We start from the raw sequence: 15450 nt of genomic DNA on the forward strand, positions 1-15450 counted from the left end.
AGAGCCTCTGGGAAGCTGCTGCCCAGCCCTTGGTACAGGGCTTGAGTTTACCCAGAGAGGGCAATTTGGCTCAATAATGGTGGAGAAAATCTGGGGCCCTTGCTCTGAGGGGGGCCTCGGCTGCCCAGGCAAGCAGGCCAGTGGCTCCCACCATCACCACAACCCCTAGGTAAGCTGGCACGTCCTGTTTACGGCCTTCACGGCCAGGGCAGGCTACGACATGGCAGAGCCCACAGGCCAGTCACAGCGGGGGATTAGCTGCAGTGCAGAGGGTTGCTAAGGAATCCGGGGCTCAGCTGAGAGCCTGGCTGCTGCAACCACTCAGAGCGGAGACGGGAATCGCCATGGGGGAACTGTGCCGCCCGGCTCATTCGGTTTCCTCGTTCCCATTTCCAGAAATGCAATTAGGGAGGCCAAGGCACTGCGTGGGCTCTGGAGCGAGTGTCTGGGTGTCTGGGTTTGTGGTGTTTGGGGGCTGGGGTCAACGTGTGCCTCTGTGCTCATTTGTGCACACATATCACCACATGTACGTGGCATGGTGTGTGTGTGCACAGGTGTGTGTGTGCACAGGTGCAGATGAACACTCTCACCTCCCATCTCCTGGAACAGTCATCCCCAGACCTTGAAATGACAGTTCTTGGCACCCTTCACCCCTGCTCCCAGGGGCAGCCTGTGCTTTCAGATTTATCTTTGGGGGGCTGTGTATTCTCAGCTAGGGAGTATAATCTCTTAGTGGGTAGCAGAGGGCCAATGGTGCCATGTGGGGACCACAAGAAGGAGAGTACAGGGAAGTTCCAGCAGCCAGAGGCCCTCATGGAGGTCCTGAGTGAGCACAGCTGAGAAGCCTGGGAAGGAGAAGGGGATGAAAAGGCAATGGGTGCTGGAGAGCAGCCCCCATAGCCTGCAGATGCCTCACAGGCCGTGCAGGGGCCGCCCGAAGGCAGCAGTGCTTGCTCTAGCTTCCCCATCCAAAGAGCCGGAGGTGGGCCTTGCAGGGCAGGTGGAGGCCCTGCTGCCTCTGGGTGAAGCCAGCCGGCTGGGGGCCAGGAAGGTCAGAAAAGCATCTAAATGCTGCGTTATCTCTCAGACCCAGCTCGGCTCTCCATGTGGCCTGGTATGCCCAGTGTGGTCAGATGTGCTTTTTTTCCCAAGAGAAGCCAGAGGGGCATATTTTAATGTGGGCATCTTTTGATTTTTAAAGTTTTAGCCAATAGTTTAACAAACAAAACCCTGTGGGCTGCTAGTTGGGAGCCCCTTATGCATCAGTTATGATACTTGACTCTGGCAAAAAGTAGGGATCGGTAGAAAGGATGCTCAGATTCACATCCCAGAAGGCTTCACAGGAGCACCCAGAGCAGTTCACCTTGTGGGTGATGCGTGCTCTGGTTCTGAAGCCAGTCATGAGGTCTGGTCTGGCTCTGGCCCCAGGCGTTATCATCTCTAAGGCTCAACTTCTTCACCTGAATGTGGTAAGGTTGCATTTCCACCTGGAGGGATGTTGTGAGGATAAAGGGAGGTAGTTTACTTAAGAGCTCTGCTAACTCACCACAGAGCTGCGAGCTTGCAGGAAATATTGTGATTGACAGAACACAGCCTGGGACAAGAGGTGCTTCCCAAGGGCACACTGACCCCAGTGTCTTCACTGGGAAGAGCAAACTGTGGGCCTCAGGTTGGCCAGTCATACTTGACCAGGGCACAGGGGGATGGCCATGGAACACTGATGTGTGAGATCCTTTTCCTGAGAGGGGAGTCTGGAAGCTCCGGATCAGTGTCCTGGTGAGTGCTCCCAGCTCCCAGGGCTTTTCGAGATGAACACGATCTTGCTTCATTCTCCTACTTAAATCTTCCATTTAGAACAAAGTGCAGCCTGCAAGCTGAGACCTGCAAGGCCCTGCCTCATCTATGATCCCCTCGTTGCCTCTCTAGCTTCATCTCTTTCTTCTTTTACCACCCTCTGGCTTCACTGCTCTTCTTTCCCTGCAGAGGTAAAATCTCTTTTCTGCTCAGGGCCTTTGCCCCTGTGCTGGTCTCTCTGTTTGAGATGCTCATTGCCTAGACTGCCCATTAGGATTCCTGGTGGCTCAGATGGTAAAGAATTCACCTGCAATGCAGGGTTTGATCCCTGGGTCTGGAAGATCTCCAGAGAAGGGATGGCTACCCCTACCCACTCTAGTATTCTTGCCTGGAGAATGCTATGGACAGAGGAGTCTGGTGGGCTTCAGTCCATGGGGTCACAGAGAGTCTCACACAGCTGAGTGACTAACGCTTTCCCCCCCCAACACTTAGACTGGTAACTTCTCTCTGACCAGCTTTTAACATCCCCTCCTCTTCCTCTCCTTTGTCCCACGTGTTCTATATCATGAGTCTCTGTTTATTTTCTCCATAGCATCTATCTTTGAAATTTATCTTATTTTTAAAAATTCACCCTGCAAATATTTACTGAGTGCCCGCTACGTTCTAGTCTGTGTTTTGTCAATCAATGTTTCTCGCAGTTCTTCAGCAAGGTTCCTTATTAGGCCACATTCAACCCCTGGCATCCCAGCCACCCATCTCCTGCAGTACAGCCAGGGTTTAGTTCTAAGGTCAGTGATGATATGAAAAAAGCATGCAGTGAAAATACTTTGGAAAATTTCCAATGAATACAGTTTTGCATCTATAGGCCGACGCTGAACTACGTACAACTGGGTACAGGGAGTGACGGAGAGCAAAACCAGCTAAGGTATGGACAGCTTCATATGTGCTAAATCATTTAGTTCTCCAAGCCATTCTGTGAAGTACGTGCTATGACTCTGCCCATCATAAAGTTTAAGACACTGAGGCATGCGAAAGTTAAGAAAGCTTCTCAAGGTCACATGACTGGAAAGTGACTGACAGAGCCCTGGCAGCCTGTCTCTGGGCTGCTCTGGGGAGTAGAAATTGTGTATGCTGGGGAGCCATTGTGTAATCCCCCTCTCAGCAACCCTCAGCGAGCAAGGCCTCTACTGCCCAGGATGGCAACACTGTCAGGGTGGGAGGGAACACTCTCATTAAGCCATCTGACTCATTATTCCAAAGTAATACATGTGGTTTCAGCTTCCAGTGTGTGTCAGGGAATCTCACATTCATTCTGCTCTGACAATGAGGATGAGCCAGGCCCCAAGCTCTTCCTGCCCCTGGGGTCCCAGCCTTGCGGATGAGGAAATGGGCAGTGGAGAGACTGTGTGCAAGCTGTCAGAGGTGCCTCACTGACTTTTGGGAGAGAAAGTCACGAGAGTCAGTGGTTCAGCTTCAGGCACCCACTGCCCAACCGAGACGATGGTGAGGGTACTGCCACCGTGGCCGAGACAGGTGGCTAGGCCTGGCCTCGACCGAGTAGCAGGGAAGAGAGGTGAATTCCTCCTCCTTATGAGAGGGAGATGGAGAGCTGACTGCTTTGCTGTAGGGGTAAGGAAAGAGAAAAGCAAAGGAATTCCAGAAAAACATCTACTTCTGCTTCGTTGACTGTGCTAAAGCCTTTGACTGTATGGTCACAGCAAACTGTGGAAAATTCTTCAAGGGATGGGAATATCAGACCTCCTTACCTGTCTCCTGAGAAACCTGTATGCAGGTCAAGAAACAACAGTTAGAACTGGACATGGAACAATGGGCTGGTTCAAAATTAGGAAAGGATATGTCAAGGCTGTATATTGTCACCCTGCTTATTTAACTTATTTGCAAAGCACATCATGTGAAAAGTCAGGATGGATGAAGGTCAAGCTGGAATCAGGATTGCCGGGAGAAATATCAATAAGCTCAGATATGCAGATGACACCACCCTAATGGCAGAAAGTGAAGAGGAACTAAAGAGCCTCTTGATGAAAGTGAAAGAGGAGAGTGAAAAAACTGGCTTAAATTTTCAACATTCAAAACACTAAGATCACGGCATCCAGTCCCATCACTTCATGGCAAAAAAAAAACCACAAAAAACCCAACAGTGAGAGACTTTATTTTTTGGGCTCCAAAATCACTGCAGACAGTGACTGCAGCCACGGAATTAAAAGATGCTTGGAAGAAAAGCTATGACAAACCTAGATAGAGTATTGCAAAGTGGAGACATTCATTACTTTGCCGACAAAGGTCCATATAATCAAAGCTATGGTTTTTCCAGTAGTCACGTATGGATAAGAGAGTTGCACCATAAAGAAAGCTGAGCACTGAAAAACTGGTGCTTTTGAACTGTGGTGTTGGAGAAGACTCTTGAGAGTCCCTTGGACAAGAAGAAGATGAAACAAATCAATCCTAAAGGAAATCAACCCTAAATATTCATTGGAAGGGCTGATGCCGAAGCTGAAGCTCTAATACTTTGGCCAGCTGATGCAAAGAGCCAACTCACTGGAAAAGACCCTGATGCTGGGAAGATTGAGGGCAGGAGGAGAAGGGGACGACAGAGGATGCGATGGTTGGATGGCATCACCAACTCAATGGACATCAATGTGAGCAAACTCAGGGAGATGGGGAAGGACAGGGAACCCTGGCTTGCTGCAGTCCATGGGGTCGCAAAAAGCCTGACACAACTGAGCCGCTGAACGACAACAAAAGGAAAGAGATGGGGCTCAGATGCCTCTGGTGCCCAGGTGGATGGAGAGATGCCAGGTTTGAGCCCAGGAGGCTGGGGATGGGTGGAGATGGAGGCTGTGAGAAGCTGAGGCTCTGGGACACGCTGATGGAGATGCCTAGGGGTTGCCACATTTACAGGGTGGACGGACCTGTCTGGGTGGTCTGTGCATAGAGCCTTGAACACATGAGGAAGGCTGAGGAGGAGTCCTGTGTATGGAGAGAAAATGGCATCCATTGGGACCAGCCCTGAGGAGTGGCCAGAGGCTATGGGGACATGTGAAGGGTCCTCTTGTGAGGTGCTGCCTGGAGCCAGATTTGCGGAGAGCCTGCAAGGGGCTATTTATTTTATCCAAAACAAAAACTTCAAAACATTGCACTAAAGACACAGGTCTATCTCTTTTTTGGAATGAGCAGAAGATGGGGACACTATTTTGCAGACTGTTCCTCCATAAACTCCACACTGGAGTGGACTTTGAGTCGAGTCTCAGCATTTCTGCAGAGGAGGGACCATCTGGAGCTGCTGGGAGGGAGATAGTCAAGAAACACCCATCCTACTAGTGACGGGGACGTTGGTGGGGAATAATCCTCCTGACACCCTTGCAGGAGTGGAGGGTCTCGAGGGGGTCCCCAAGGGCTGCAGTGATGGCCAAAGGCCCTCAACCCTGTGTCCGGAATTTCTTCTCACTGAGTCTCAGCCTTGGGATTCCATGGTTAGTGCTACTGCCAGACCCAGCTAGAAGCTTTGGCCTCTTGGAGGCCCACATCCTAGATGGTGCGAGCCCTGCTGGGTTGGGCAGGACTGGAAGGAACTTGACATGAAGGGAATGCAATTGAAAGAGAACAAGGCTCCGAAGGCCAGGGATCCAAGGCATTGGCCAGGGCCACCCACTGACATTCCCTGGATTGTCCAGGGAAGAAATGTCCAGTGAGGTTTACAAAGCGTTTGAACACAAAATGCTACAGTGTAATAGGATTGTGCCCTTCACAGTTACATACAGGATTTATATGTAAAGAAATTCTTTCTCCAGTCTCTGGAGAGGATGTCATCTGGGAATGGTGAATTCCAGGGAAGAACATCTTCTTTCACCAGACAAGGGAAAGCCTGGGACTCTGCCATGCTCTCATTTGGACATAAAGGCAAGTACAGCGCTGGGGGGACACTGAGGCTAACGCCTAACATGTTTCTGCCCCTGATGGGTAATCCAGGCTTGTCCCAGTAATAGCACTGCCCCTTGTCAGCAGCTGGTTCAGCAATGGCCGTATGACCCAGCCTGGGGCAGGAGTCAGCTGGTCCATCTAGGAGAGGTGAGGACCCCTGCATGTGCTTCGGTCATCTTGCTACCTGGTTGAGCTCTGGAGCTGTCGTGCCCGCAGACCTCCTGCATTTCCTTATGGTCTAAGTGGGCTGTGAAACTTGTGTCCAGGGGCATCTTAAGGGACCCAGAGGCATTTCTCAGATGAGAAGCTTGGCACAAATGTCCCCCTTGACCTGTGTGAGAGGCCAGACACAGGTCTAGACCCTGATCCCAGGAGACCCAGAGCATCACTACTCGCCACACCCAGCGTCACCTTGAAAAGTCTTGGGACCTTCTGCCTCTCTGCTAGGTGGAGCACACATGGATAGTCAGAGGCGCGCACTGAGCTTTCTCCTTCCCCAGCTCTTTCTTGCATAGATTGAGCCCGAGCCTCCAGCTTGTGTCTCCAGTGTAAAAGTATTGACTGAGCCTAGATCCCCAAGCCTCCAAACTTCAAGCACTTTGCTTTTCACTTCTAGGCAGAACCCACTGCAATGGAGGTGGGACTCCTCTGTGTAGAACATGGCAATGAAAAAAAACTGACCTGGACACCACCTCCATTTCCTCTTTTGCCTGACACAGATCCCTGTCAGTGTATGTGTTGGCGGGGATGCTCAAGAAACTGCAAGAACCACACCCCTAAAGGCTACCTGGCTGGCATGTTCTGTTTAATTAGCATTCCCCTGACATATTGCTTACCAAGGCTGCTCCCAGCCAGAACTCTGCCTGTGTGTCTGACGGGGCCATTGCACCCGCTGTTTGCCAATAGCAGAGTGGGGTAGGACTGCTGTCTTCAGAGGCCCTTTGACAAGGTCGCCAAGTCCTCACGGCTTGTTATGCTCAGCATACGGGTCCCCAGAGGGCTAGAAGAGTCTAGATCTTGCCCCACAACCCCTAGGATCTTGCCTGTTGGACACAGGAGAAGGAGCTCTTACTACTTCCATCTGCTTGCAGCCTGCAGTACGGGCATGGCCTGCCAAGGATGGTGACCTCGGCAAAGGGCAGAAGCACTTCTGGTTTTTGTGTGGCCGCCAGGGGACAGGAACTGCTCTGATGAAGTCTGTCCTGGTGCATGTGACCCGGAGGTCAGAGGCGGGCTGAGAGCCTTGCTTCTCCTCTTCAGGCCAAGGGGGCACTGCTCCCACCAGACAGCTGGGGCAGGCACAGGGCAAGAAGTTCCTTGCTTAATGTCTCTACTCCAAGGCAGGCACTGTGATTTGTGATACCCAAAATGACCAGAAAAAGTCCCCATTTCTTTCTGTACCTCATGTTGGGAAGATTTTAAAGGGATGGAGGGCTCGAGCTCACTCTGAGCTGTTCTCACCCTTTGTGCACAACATGGGGCTGTTCTAGATCAGGGGTGCAATTCCAGTTCTTCAGGGATCAGACTGGACACAATTGTGAGCAAAAAGCAGGTATAGGACAGCAGGGAATGGTGGGGATAGTCAAGTAGGAGAGTGCAAGCCAGACCGAAGGCCACTCAAGTTCAGCTGAAGTCAAACACACAGGATATGCACTTAGTAAGAGTTCTAACTGGACTGGATCTAGACTGGATAAGCAGACTTCAACGAAGAACCACTGTTTATGCCTCTGTTCCACTTTCACCCGGAGGAGAAGAGGGGACCAGAAGGAGAGGCAACAACCTCAGTTCTGGCAGCATTTTCCAGGAGGAGAAAGACCTGAGCATGGAGGTTTGAAGAAGTAGGGGTGATATTTTCTATTTTTGAGCTGAGGACAAGTGATCAGGAAGCTGGGATGAGTCCACAAGAGCTCAAGGATTCATCCATAAATTTTGATGCGTCTGTGCTTGGTCCTTCCACTCAGCCTAGAGAGGTGTCATTGTGGGGACTAAAGGATGGGTTGGTTAAGGGTAGTGGTCTGCCTTTGAGGAGTCTCTGTTGGGGTGGAGCCCCAAGAGGCTTGGGGTGATGTGGGAGGAATAGTTGCCAGGAGTGACTCAGGAGTGTCAGAGAGACAAAGCTGCTTGCCAAAAAGATATTCTAGAGCTGATTTTTCAAAGTGCGCAAGATAATTTAGCTACGTGGACCCGTTAGAAAATATCAACTCTCAAGGTGAAAGAGTCGTTCATTTTCAATTCTCCCTTCATGCTCTGATCACATCAAAGGAAAGGGCTTTGCTTCTGCTGGTCTGTCTTACCACTTTTTCAACACTTGTTAATCATCTTCAGCCTCAATGCCTTTTGCAGGCAGTAGTATTTAGAATTTGATAACAGCTTTTTGTTTCATATATTTATTTTTGGCAGTTATCTTTGACTTATGGCAAGATTTTGGCTTTCCCATGTACAGTATGATTTAAAGTATCTTTAAAAAACTAAAGTACAGGATTAAGTACAGTATAAAGAAACAATGGTGGTGGTGGAAGGATTATGGTAACGACCATAAACCTGGCAGGGAAGTGAGTGAGGTGATAGAACATCACCCTCATCAAGTAGGCGATGCTGCTGCTTGGGTCTCATTCGTCTTTTCAGGAGGATGAAAGCACAAAAACTACACGGGAAATGAGTGGAAGAGAGTCATAGGTTCCAAGACAGCACCTAGCTGAACCCAACTCTGGGCTGCTTGGCTTCCTCCGCCTTCAGGATTTGACCCATGCCATTTCTTACGGGAAGTCCTCCAGGATACCTGGCTCTTTCCTCATACACTGATCTCCATCCACTTTATCTGGAAGCATCAGAGGTCACACAAGAGGACGACTGTTGGGGGTAAGGGAAGGACACCTGCAGCAAACTGCAGAGCATTTGCTTCATTTTAGCACTGGTAAGTAGAAATGCAGGCCCAGTGTGGTCTCACTTTCCAATTTCTCAAGAGAAGTCAAAAGTTTAAAATTTTAGGTGAAATGTCACCGTTTTAAACACTGACAACAAATGTTCACCATACCTGGGGGCTGGATGCTGTGGTGGGCACCCTCAGGTGACACAGAGAGAAGCTTCCATGTGAAGATGACCGTCAAGCTGCAGTGTTCATACACCCAGGTCCTGGAAATGATGGAACTAAGGATATGAAACCACAGCTAAAGCAAGTTCCCCAAGTCACATGTTTTCCCCGTAAGACTGGGCCCTTCTGGTGGGCATGGAGGGATCTGAGTCATCAGGCCCCGCCTGGCCAAGCCAACCCCAAAGCCCTGGCCACTCAGGCTGGGGGCAGGGTGAATAAGAAACTCTAAAGGGACAGGTGTCTCCCCTTCAGGGACTTGAGGCAGGGGTCACACAGCAGAGGTGTTCCCATAGACACGTTTGGAAGTGAGTTCCTGGGCAGGATGGGGGGTGGGGGAGGTCATTGTTTTGGGGGAGAGTAGACACGGTAGGATGGTGACTCCAGGCAGCGAAAGGATGAGGAGTCCAGCTGGGGATGGGCTTTGACTGCAAACTGGCTCCAGGCTGCAGAGGGACGCCTTGGAGGCTGAGTTGGAAACGGTGGGCAGAGTGTAGAGAGGCTATTTCAGGCAGAGCCTGGGTGAGTGCAAAGACCAGACTTCGAGAATCCCATGCAGGATTCAGGACAGGTGAGGGAGGCAACCTGTGAGGTCTAGCGGGCAGAGCCCAGGTCCAAGCGGAGGAGACTGTGCTGGAAGGCTGCAGTGGAGGGTTGGGGAGGAAGAGTACAGGGTATGTGGGGGGACCTTAAGGCAAAGAGCAACTGGGGACTGAGGGAGCCTTGCCTCTCTCTGGAAGGGTAAAAGTTGATCTTTGGGGAGGCCCCTGTGGTGCACACCCCCTCCTGGAAAACTCGTCCAGTCCCTGGAGTCTCCATCTGGTCAAACGGCCTGTCTCAGCCCCACAGTAATCAGGCCTCTCCGCCCACCCGAAGGCGCACAGAGAGGGGCCACCTCTTGCGCCCCGAGACCGACGGCTGGGACCCGGGAGCCCCGAGTCCTCTTTGGGCGGGGAACTTGCTCCTCTGAGGTGGAGCGCCACGAGTGCGCTGGGCGCGTCGAAGGTGGCCGGCCGCGGGGCTCCCCCGACCCGGCCCGCGGCGCTTCTCTGCCGCCGCCTCGGGGTGTCTCTGCTTCGCTACGAGCCGGGAACCGCGGCGGCGACGGCGCGAGGAGGGGAGCGGGCGGCGGTGGCGGCCGCCGCGCCAAGAAGCGCCGGGTCACCGCAGGCTGAGGCGCCCGCCGTCCCCGCCCTCCCCCTCGCGCGCCTTCTCCTCCCTCCCGCCTCCCTCGCTCGCGCTCCTTCCCTCTCCCCGCCTCCCCTCCGCGCTCCCCCGCCCTCCCCTCCGCGCCTCGCCTCCTCCGCCCCGCGCCCTGCGGTGCTGCAGCTGCGGGCGGCTCCAGCTGCCCCAGATGTGGGCTGGGCGGCGCGCGGGGAACTTTCGCGCCGGCTGCGAGTGCGGGGCCCCGGCTGTGGTCCGGCTGCCATGGATCCGCCGGCGGGAGCCGCCGGCCGCCTGCTCTGCCCCGCGCTGTTGCTGCTCCTGCTGCTGCCGCTGCCCGCGGACGCCCGGCTCGCCGCCGCCGCCGCCGACCCCCCAGGTAGGTGCGGCCAAGTCCCCACGCCTCGCGACCCCAGTCGGCCGGGCTCCGCCCCGCGCGCCCCACCGCCCCCTCCCCAGGCGGCGTCCGGCTCTACTTGGGCAAACTCCGCGCGCCCCGCCCGGGGCCAAGTTGGCCAACTTCGGGGCCGGGTTGGTCGGGCAGGGGGCGCCCTGCGGCGCACCCGGGAATCTCGGGCCGGGGGCAGCCCCGGAGCGCTCGCGGCTCCCGGGACGCCGAGCTTGGAGACAGAGGGCCGGGAAAGCCCAGCGGCGGCGAGCGCAGCATCAGCACCAGCGGGTCCGGGGGAGCCAGGGCGAGGCGGCGCCCCGGCTTGCGTCCGGAGACGCTCGGGAGCAGTCGGGTGCAGAGCGCGCCGCCTTGGGCCTTGAGGATTGGTTGGGGCGCCCCGGAGGGGATCTTCGAAGATCAGAGGGACCCTGCTCCACCCCTCCCTGTTCTCGGGCACGCGGGGGAGGCGGCCGGCAACGGGCTAACCTGGAGCTGTACGCGGAGGACAGGCCGCCGGTGCCGGGGGGAGCCGAGTCCTCGCAGCTCCGGAGGCGAGCGGTGAGGGCAGTCGCGCGGCGGGGACTGCTCAGAGGTAGAAGCGCACGGGTAGGGAACCAACCGGGAATGGCTTCAGAGCAGCCCCTTGTCCTGCCAAGGACGGTAGGTTCAAGGGGCGGGGGACGGCCTGACCGGGCCCGCCCCGGGGGAACTGCGAGGAACTGAGGAACCCCAACTTGGAACGGGGCAGGGGGCAGAGCTCTTGGTTGGGAGGGCCCCAGAGGGGTCGACCGGAGGTCGGAGGAGCGCCAGCGTGGTAGCCCCGTTAACGCCCCTTCCCGATTGGAAGAAGGCCGGGGAGGTGCAGGCTAGTTTCTGGGGGATGCCTAGTGGAACGCCCTTCCCTTCGCCGTGGGGCGGGGTTTGGGAGGATGCTGTGCTCGGTGGCGGGGCCCTGGGGCTTCCCGGTCTCGGCTGGTCTAACGCCCCTTCCCTTTGCAGGCGGGCCCCAGGGGCACGGAGCCGAGCGCATCCTGGCGGTGCCGGTGCGCACTGACGCCCAGGGCCGCTTGGTGTCCCACGTGGTGTCGGCGGCGACGGCCCCGGCTAGGGTGCGGACCCGCAGGGCCGCCCCTGCCCAGATCCCGGGGCTCTCTGGAGGCAGCGAGGAGGACCCCGGTGGCCGCCTCTTCTACAATGTTACGGTGTTTGGCCGAGACCTGCACCTGCGGCTGCGGCCCAACGCCCGCCTCGTGGCGCCTGGGGCCACGGTGGAGTGGCAGGAAGAATCGGGTGCCACCCGCGTGGAGCCCCTGCTTGGGACCTGCCTCTACGTCGGAGACGTCGCGGGCCTGGCTGAAACCTCCTCCGTGGCGCTCAGCAACTGCGACGGGCTGGTGAGTCCGCGCTTCTCTCCCTTCTGTCAGTCCACTGCTCTCATGTGGGCTTTGGAAGCCGGTTATCTGGGGGTCCGCTGGGAGGGCAAGGCCTGTACTGAGGACCTTCTCTGTACCCCTTGTGCTTAGGGACCACCGAAGGGGTTGGCTGGAAGGCAGGTTGTTTTGACTGGCCCAAGAGGGTGATTTTCGCAGGGGGAGGGCCACATTTCCAAAGTATTTAGCAAGTAGCCAAGTGTGGTCCCCCTTAAGCCTACAGGAACTGGTTTTCCTTTCGCGTTCAGATGTGTGTATATCTCGGTGAGTGCATGCGTCTGCACACGTGTTTTGGCCTGGGTGCTAGTGTCTAAGCACATGTGCACTTGTGTGAACATGTGACCGTGTCCTTGTGTCTTGTGCGTGTGTGTTCACAGGTTTTTGCTCATTTGTATGTCAGTGTCTGTTCAGTGTGTTGCTGTGCATTGTAGCACGTGTAATATGTGTGTGGGGGGGCACATATGCAGGTGGGTGGTTTTCTTGTTTCTGTGTGTGCAGGTGGTGCCAGCCCAGCAAACAGGCAGTGGTGCTGAAATGCCCAGTTATCCCTCTGCCCCCTGGCTGATTTTTTATGCTGTGGTTTCCTGTTGGATTTCAGCTGGTTATTTGAAAAGTTAGTTTTCTCTCTCTATTTTGAGCCAAGTGGAGCATTTGGAAATGCAGTCTCTGGTGCCCCCAGGCAGCCCCTGAAGGACAGAAGAGGCTGGGGAGAGGGACCCTTCTGGGACTGGCTGGGCCGCTCAGTGTGACCAGAGCTCTGGAAAGTTCTCCTGCTTCCAGGAGCCTAGAGGGACCATGGCTTTGCATAAGAGAGCCTTGGAGGAAGCCTGGATCAATGCTTAGGGAGGAGGCTGACATTGGCAATGCTCTGTGTGGCCACCCCGGGGCCTGGCACGTGGCAGAAGCTACTGCAGTTTTCTATTTTGGATTGGCTGTGTGGTGGTCAGGCTGGCTGTGCTGGCCAGACATCTGAAGCCGCCCACCGTGGGTTCCGCTCTAATCACTACTCAGGGGACTCCTGCTCGGAGCAAGTGGCCTCTCTCCCAGCCCTGGTGGCCCCCAAGCCCCCCGTCCTCAGGCTTGCCCTGCAAGTTGCAGAGCCAGCAATTACACAGAACCCCACAACCGGTGGTGTTCTTTTTATGGACACACAGGAAATGTCACTTGTTGCTTCGGAAAATCACTGCCTTTGGCTGGATTTAGTTGGAACCCAGACGTATTGCAAACAACCGTGAATGTCCTTGGAATAGCTGGGTTAACATGGCGCAGCCCTTTATATTCTGTTGTCTCTGAGGATATCCCAGACTTTCTAAGTGTGTCTTGTTTTTATGCTGGAGGTGAATTTCCTAAATAAAAGGAAACTGGTGTTGGGGGCTCGGAATGGGGGTGGTGGTGGCCTGAGCTGGGGTGGGGGAGTTGACATGGAAGTGGTCTGTTGTTAGTTGCTCAGTCATGTCCGACTCTTTGTGACCCCATGGACTGTAGCCTGCCAGGCTCCTCTGTCCATGGGATTTCCCCCGCAAGAATACTGGAGTGGGTTGCATTTCCTCAGTCTGTTGTTGAGCAACTCCTGTGTGCTGAGTAATTCTTGATGGAAAGCATTTCAGAGAGGCTTTGTTCATGTATCATTCATTCATCTGTTCATTCTGTGGTTTGTTTTTTCAGCCAGTACCTCCAAGCGCGGTTGTCTGCTGTGCTGGTCAGAGATGCAGCTGGCCTGGTGCCCGCCCCCCCACCCCCGCCCCCCGGGGCACCGTGCTCAGCTAACAATCTGGGGCCCACACTGGTCAGGGCTTGGAAAGCATGTTCCTGGGTGCTCTTTGAGCATGAGTTGCCAGGGGGCAAAGGCCCAGAGGGAAGAGCATATGCAGAGAAGTACCAGGTGTGAATTGGCTTGATCAGAACAGGCGCAGTGAGATGTCACATGTACGGGACACACACCAGCAGAAGTGCAAGAGACAACTGGAGAGCAGACTGGAGCTGAAAGAGGGGCTGGAGTCTGCCAGCGTGGCCTTGAATGTGGTCAGTGAAAATGGCTTTGAGACAGTGGAGCAGCATCATTAGTTCTTCTTTCCTTGTCCTTCTTTCTTTTTGGTGTGTGAATGTCCTGATTTGATACCACTTAATTCCTTAACTAGTTAAGTCCCACTGTGTATCACTGATGGGCCGATTGCAAAGCGCCTAGGGTTTAAACATCATGTTTCTGGTCCACAGCAGCCCTGTAGTGGGAGGGATTCTTCATCCCTCATTTACAGATGGGCAGCTGAGGCTCTGGGAGATTGAGTGGCTTGCCCAAGGCCACACTGTCTGTGGTGGTAGGAGTCTGGCCTGGTTCTGTCCAGCCGCTTCTGCCAGAGTGCTTCCAAGTCTGGGCAAGTAGAAGCCCTTGATATGTGGTGGTAGAACTCTACTCCTGAGCCATTCCCTCTTACGGTAGTCCTGCATGCATTTCAGCAGCCATGCTGCACAGTACCCCTTCCTCTGAGCCTGCTCTTCCTTCATAGATAGTGAAACACACAGAAGCAGGCGTGCCAGGCTGCAGTGTCTGTGTAGATCCTCAGGGATCTTGTTACAATTCAGATTCTGAGTCAGCATGTCTAGGGTAGGGTTCAAGGTTCTGCGTTTCTAATGAACTACCAGGCTGATGCTCCTGGGCTTCGGGACTGCCCTTTGAGAAGCAAAGTATCACACCCTAATTTCTGCGAAGGAGTTCTACAGGATCACACCACAAGTTTCTCTGAGCAAATGCAGTTCAATGGACAACTGGTGTGGGAAACGCTGCAACTTGCTTTCAAACTGGGAGATTCAGGGAGGCCCATTGAGATCTCTGAGAAGCTCTGTAATAAAGAAACCTCTTGAACTTCGTGTACTGTATCACTTCCCATGCAGATGAGGCCATCAACCTCTTCTTTGCAGGAACCCCAGGAATGTACATTCCTGGAAGACAAGTGGAAAAACCATGAAGCAGGGTCACAGCAGGCAGCTGGCGGCTCACAGCTTAGGTTGAGGTGCTTAGGTGCTTAGGTGGGACGAGCCTCTCCCCAGAGCCATAGGCCTTTTCACGCCTGTTGGCCTGCTTCTGGCCTGGGACACACATTTGCTCATCTACTTGCTTGGTGCTGAGTTTGTTTCTTTGCCTTAAAGGAAGGCAGTAGTAGCTCTGGTTTCTGTGGACAGCAGTCTCCTTTTCTGTTTAGCACGAGGGGATTCTTATGGTCAGGATCGTTTTAGTCACGAGTGAAGGAAACACAAGTCAGATCATTGAAACAGAAATGGGAAGTTAGTGGCTCTTACGGTGTTCGGCCTTCAGGCCTGGCTGGATCCAGGTGCTCCTCCTGCGTTGCCTCTCTGCCTCCGCCTTCTTATGTATTGGCTTTGTTCTCAGGTGGCGTCCTTCTGTGGTAAGTCAAGGGGCGCAGCCGTGCTGGCTGATAATCTTTCTCTGATAATTCTGGCTGACTCCTGGGTAGCACTCTATTCAGGCTGGGGTCAAATGCTCCCATGAGAAACAGAACATGAAGTTTGTAGAACCCCGTGGATCGAGAGTGCAAGGGGTGCTGCTCCCTAGAATGACATGAGGTGAGGGCCTGGGCTAACCAAGGTGAAGATTCTGGCTGAGTCAGGTAGGGGTGTAGATTCAAGAA

General features: G+C 54.4%; 1 protein-coding gene and 1 long non-coding RNA gene across 2 annotated transcripts in view; both read left to right on the top strand.

Annotated features, from left to right (window-relative positions):
* Positions 1-1469: 1469 nt before the first annotated feature.
* LOC129641897 (uncharacterized) lies at positions 1470-5715 on the top strand. Its single transcript, XR_008709501.1, has 3 exons — positions 1470-1776; positions 2660-2719; positions 5604-5715. It is a non-coding gene; the product is annotated as an uncharacterized LOC129641897 (long non-coding RNA).
* Positions 5716-10135: 4420 nt separating this feature from the next.
* ADAMTS2 (ADAM metallopeptidase with thrombospondin type 1 motif 2) overlaps positions 10136-15450 on the top strand; it is a 248750-nt gene continuing 243435 nt past the window's right edge. The window contains exons 1-2 of the mRNA XM_055539330.1: positions 10136-10364; positions 11376-11770. Of these exons, the coding sequence (XP_055395305.1) occupies positions 10250-10364; positions 11376-11770 (510 nt within the window). The 5' untranslated portion in view covers positions 10136-10249. The remainder of the gene's footprint in view (positions 10365-11375; positions 11771-15450) is intronic.

Source organism: Bubalus kerabau, chromosome 1 (assembly GCF_029407905.1).
Source record: "Bubalus kerabau isolate K-KA32 ecotype Philippines breed swamp buffalo chromosome 1, PCC_UOA_SB_1v2, whole genome shotgun sequence".
NCBI lineage: Eukaryota > Metazoa > Chordata > Mammalia > Artiodactyla > Bovidae > Bubalus > Bubalus kerabau.